The sequence below is a fragment of the Bison bison genome, unplaced genomic scaffold (assembly GCF_000754665.1).
Source record: "Bison bison bison isolate TAMUID 2011002044 unplaced genomic scaffold, Bison_UMD1.0 scf7180017864211, whole genome shotgun sequence".
NCBI lineage: Eukaryota > Metazoa > Chordata > Mammalia > Artiodactyla > Bovidae > Bison > Bison bison.
In genome coordinates, this window is record NW_011494783.1 from 857,721 (window position 1) to 861,379 (window position 3,659).

General features: G+C 49.0%; 1 protein-coding gene across 1 annotated transcript in view; it reads right to left on the reverse strand.

Moving 5' to 3' along the window:
- NOBOX (NOBOX oogenesis homeobox) overlaps positions 1-3,659 on the reverse strand; it is a 23,512-nt gene that overhangs the window by 6,942 nt on the left and 12,911 nt on the right. Inside the window, exon 2 of the mRNA XM_010844883.1 lies at positions 44-179. Within this exon, the coding sequence (XP_010843185.1) occupies positions 44-179 (136 nt within the window). The remainder of the gene's footprint in view (positions 1-43; positions 180-3,659) is intronic.

Consider the following 3,659-nt stretch of genomic DNA (forward strand, 5'->3'; position numbering starts at 1 on the left):
GAGGGGCGGGTGCGGCCGCTCCCTGGGCCGGGGGGCGATGCACGTGGGGCGTGGGCGACAGCCCGCCTCCAGGGCCCGCGTCCGGGAGTCTGCAGCGGTCACCAACGCCCACCATCTCCCAAGGCCGGCCTTGGCACTGGGCTCTGGTGGCGGCTTGCGCCTTGGAGACGGAGTCCTTCCTTGGGAACCGGGGAAGGCGACTTAGGGAGTCACTTATCCTGGGAGCCCCAAACCACTGCTCCACTGAGCTAGCCCCAGGCCTAAGCCCCCAAGACGCCGTGCCGATTGGAAGGTTCCCTAGAGCCCCGAGCTAGAAGAAGCCAGGCCACAGGGCGAAGTCTACACGTCTCGGATGGACACAGTTGCAGGAGCCCCGGAGGCCAGAGGGAAGCGGGCGGAACGCGGGGCGGCCATGCGTGCTGCTCAAAGCTTTGGTCTCAGTTTTCACCGGCTTGAGACCACTTTTACTCGCCGAAAATGGGTGGGGCGGAGGACACAGAACAAAGATCCTACAGGCGCGATCTTTGTGACTCTTCCTTCACCGAACGTTTCTTGCCTTCTTTATGAAAGAATTTAAGAATTTAAAATTCTCATGGCGTCCTCCTCCCATCTGCCCTCGAGTGGGAGGCGATGGCCAAATTGAAACAGGTGCGTGGGGGTGGGGGTGGGGGGCCGTCCAGGACCGAATCCAGGTGTTTGCTTTTAGGATTGAAAAGACTCTGGACAGCGCGTGCCTTCAGGCTGTAATCACCTGTTGGGATGTTTTTTTCCTGCGCCTTAAATTCTTTTGAGGTGCTTGACCTATACATGTGAACTTTGGAAGGCTGGCCGTTCTAAAATACAGACAAATGAGCGAGTTAATTTTGTGATAACATGATCAAAATTCCAGGCCCTCTGGTGTTTCATTCTGACTCCAGTAAGAGCAATATCCTCAGGTAAATAAGCGGTTTAGAGGTTGGGGCCAGTTTCAGCTAGAAATCCGGGCCATGTGAGCAAGAAAGAGAGGGCAACTAAGTGGCTTTATTTGTGAAAAGTCACCGTTTGGTGACATGGTCGTAAATGGAATACAGTAGCTGCCTGATTAAACATTTATAGGACACTGTCTGCCAGGCCTGGTGCAGAAGCCTACTGGCGGAGAGGGGATTAGAACAATGCCACAAGAGAAGGAACAGTGTCCATTCCACAGGGAGGTCAGTGGTGGGTTAGAAGGATACACAGGAGCAGAAAGCTCTGCTGGACTCGGACTGGGGGTGGGGTCAGGAAAGGCCTTCATGGAGCCGGTATCACAGATCTGTGAGCTGAAGGTTAAGGGAGAGGCATTGCTTTTGTGTCACAGCCCTGCTGAAACTCTGCGGTGCTCCTGCCTGCCTGTGTGATAAAAACCAAGCTCCCTGACCCGGAGAGGAGACTTCCCAGGTCTGGTCCTTTTCTCTGAAGCCTCAGCTCGCCTGCTGCCCACGCCCATGTGTCCCAACTTTATTGTCTCTTTTGACCTTGTGTTTTTCAAGGAGCCTTTGCTGAAACCCCTTGGATCAGAATTTCTTTGGGAATTTGTTTAAAATGTAGCTTTCTGGCCCCATTCCCAGACGTTTTAATTGGCGGGTCCAGAGAGGCATCTAGAAAGTGTAACAAGCCTCTCAGGTGATTCTTATTCACATTAGAGTTTGAGACACTTGGTAGATCTGCAAAAACAAAGTCAACTGAACCATCCTGGGGATGGGAGTGGGGAAAGTGGGGTGATGTGGGGTCTTTGTGGGGGAAGGACCTTTGGTCCTTTACTGAGGTGTCTGCTGTAGTGCAGAATTAATCTCTTAATATTAGGTTATCCTATCTCATTAAATTAAGAATAAATCATCCTTCCCTGCCATCATTTATGTTGTATTTTCTCTCTGGTTGCCCTCTGCCTGGGTGAAGGTCAGAAGAGCAAAGACTGAATTACCCATAGACTGGCTGCCACCCTTGCACAAAACTTGGGAAAATATGAGGTCTAATTGTATAAAAGGGTTTGCTCTGAGGCTTAAGGAATTGAAGATGTTGGCATTTTCTCTTTTTTTTTTTTTTTTTAGAGTTTGTGATGTTATTAATAATCCTTTGGCCAAAAGTGAAAATACAGATTGAAGGAAGAAGATGTTTGCATTTTCTAAATACGTAAATGATTGAATTTGTTAGGCTTGGGCTATGACATTCGGGAAATTGAAGTTCCCTTTCTTTTTTTTTTTTTTCTTATTCTTTCCATTTTTCCTTCAATAATAATCTTGCCTTGCTGTTTTATGGCTTTTCAAAAATGGTATGGTTTTGTTTGTTAATTTACAGGGATGTTTGATTTAGTTACTGTAAGTGAATTTAGTCTAAGAAGGCTTGGGAGTGTGTCTTGATGTGTTTGGTTGAGAAGGGAGTGTTTCTATAATATATGCTGTGAAGAGTTCCATCTTTCACAGAGAAGCTTCAAGGGAAGAAGACAGAGAAGGGGTACTGCTCTTTATTGGGAGGGCAAAAGATTTCTATTTTGGGGTACTTGGAAATATTTCTAAGTCTTGGTATAAGCCATCTTCATGATCTTTAGGCAAGTTCATGTACATAACCTCATTTAGAGGGAAGGGTTTCCTTTTGGGGTAGGGAAGGGGGTTGTCATTAGTTTTCAGAGCCAAACTGTAAACCCCCTCCTGTACCCTTTTAGGAAGAGCCATTTATTCCAACCTCTTTTCTTCTCTTTGATAGAATGACAACAAAAAGGAAGAGGCCTGATGCTACTAAAGAATATAATTGATCTTTTTTTTTTTTAGTTTATGTGGAGTTAACCATACAGTTGGTTTGCTGCTGCTGTGTCGCTTCAGTCATGTCCGACTCTGTGCAACCCCATAGATGGCAGCCCACCAGGCTCCCCCGTCCCTGGGATTCTCCAGGCAAGAACACTGGAGTGGGTTGCCATTTCCTTCTCCCACAGTTAGTTTAAACACATGAAATAAGCATTATCTGTCCTTCCTCCCTCCTTCTCTATAATGAGGAAAATAACCAGGAGAAGGTGGTTGACCGAGAAACGTTTTCAAAGCAGAAACACGGGGGAATTCATTCTTGGCCTCCCTGCCTCCCCGGGAGTACAGGGCAACAGGTCATTGGAAGTCCTGGGACCAGAGGCAACGGTGCAGTCGTGAAAGGCAGAAATGTGAACGGGCCCCGGGTCAGGAGCTCACAGTCCCTGCAAACACGGGAGGTCAGGGCCCCAGGAAGCAACCAGGAGGACAGCACCGCCCAAGGCGGAGGAGGGTAAAGGGGAGCAGGATGTCCTGAGCCTGAAGAAGGCACGTGGCTGGACGGTCAGATGAATGCCATGGGCTCACTGAGACAAAGCTGAGGGTGGCCACGACTGGGGCAGACACTGGGGGCTGCTAGAGTCTCTGCGGAGCTGCTTTGCTTGGAGGTTGCTGGTGATGGGCATTGGGAACACCTGGCTTAGAGCAGAACCCGCCCCAGCAGTGAGAAAACAGGTTCTGGCATGAATGCGCCTGATCACTTCTAATCCCCGTGCCCCAGACTCTCAAGGTTTTCTGCATCTAACAAGAATAGTGAGCCTGTCTAAGCAGTGTGGTCGCTGCTGCTCGTTTTTAACTAGGCCGTGCTCATACTAAGGGGCTTCCCAGGTGGCTCAGATGGTAAAAAAC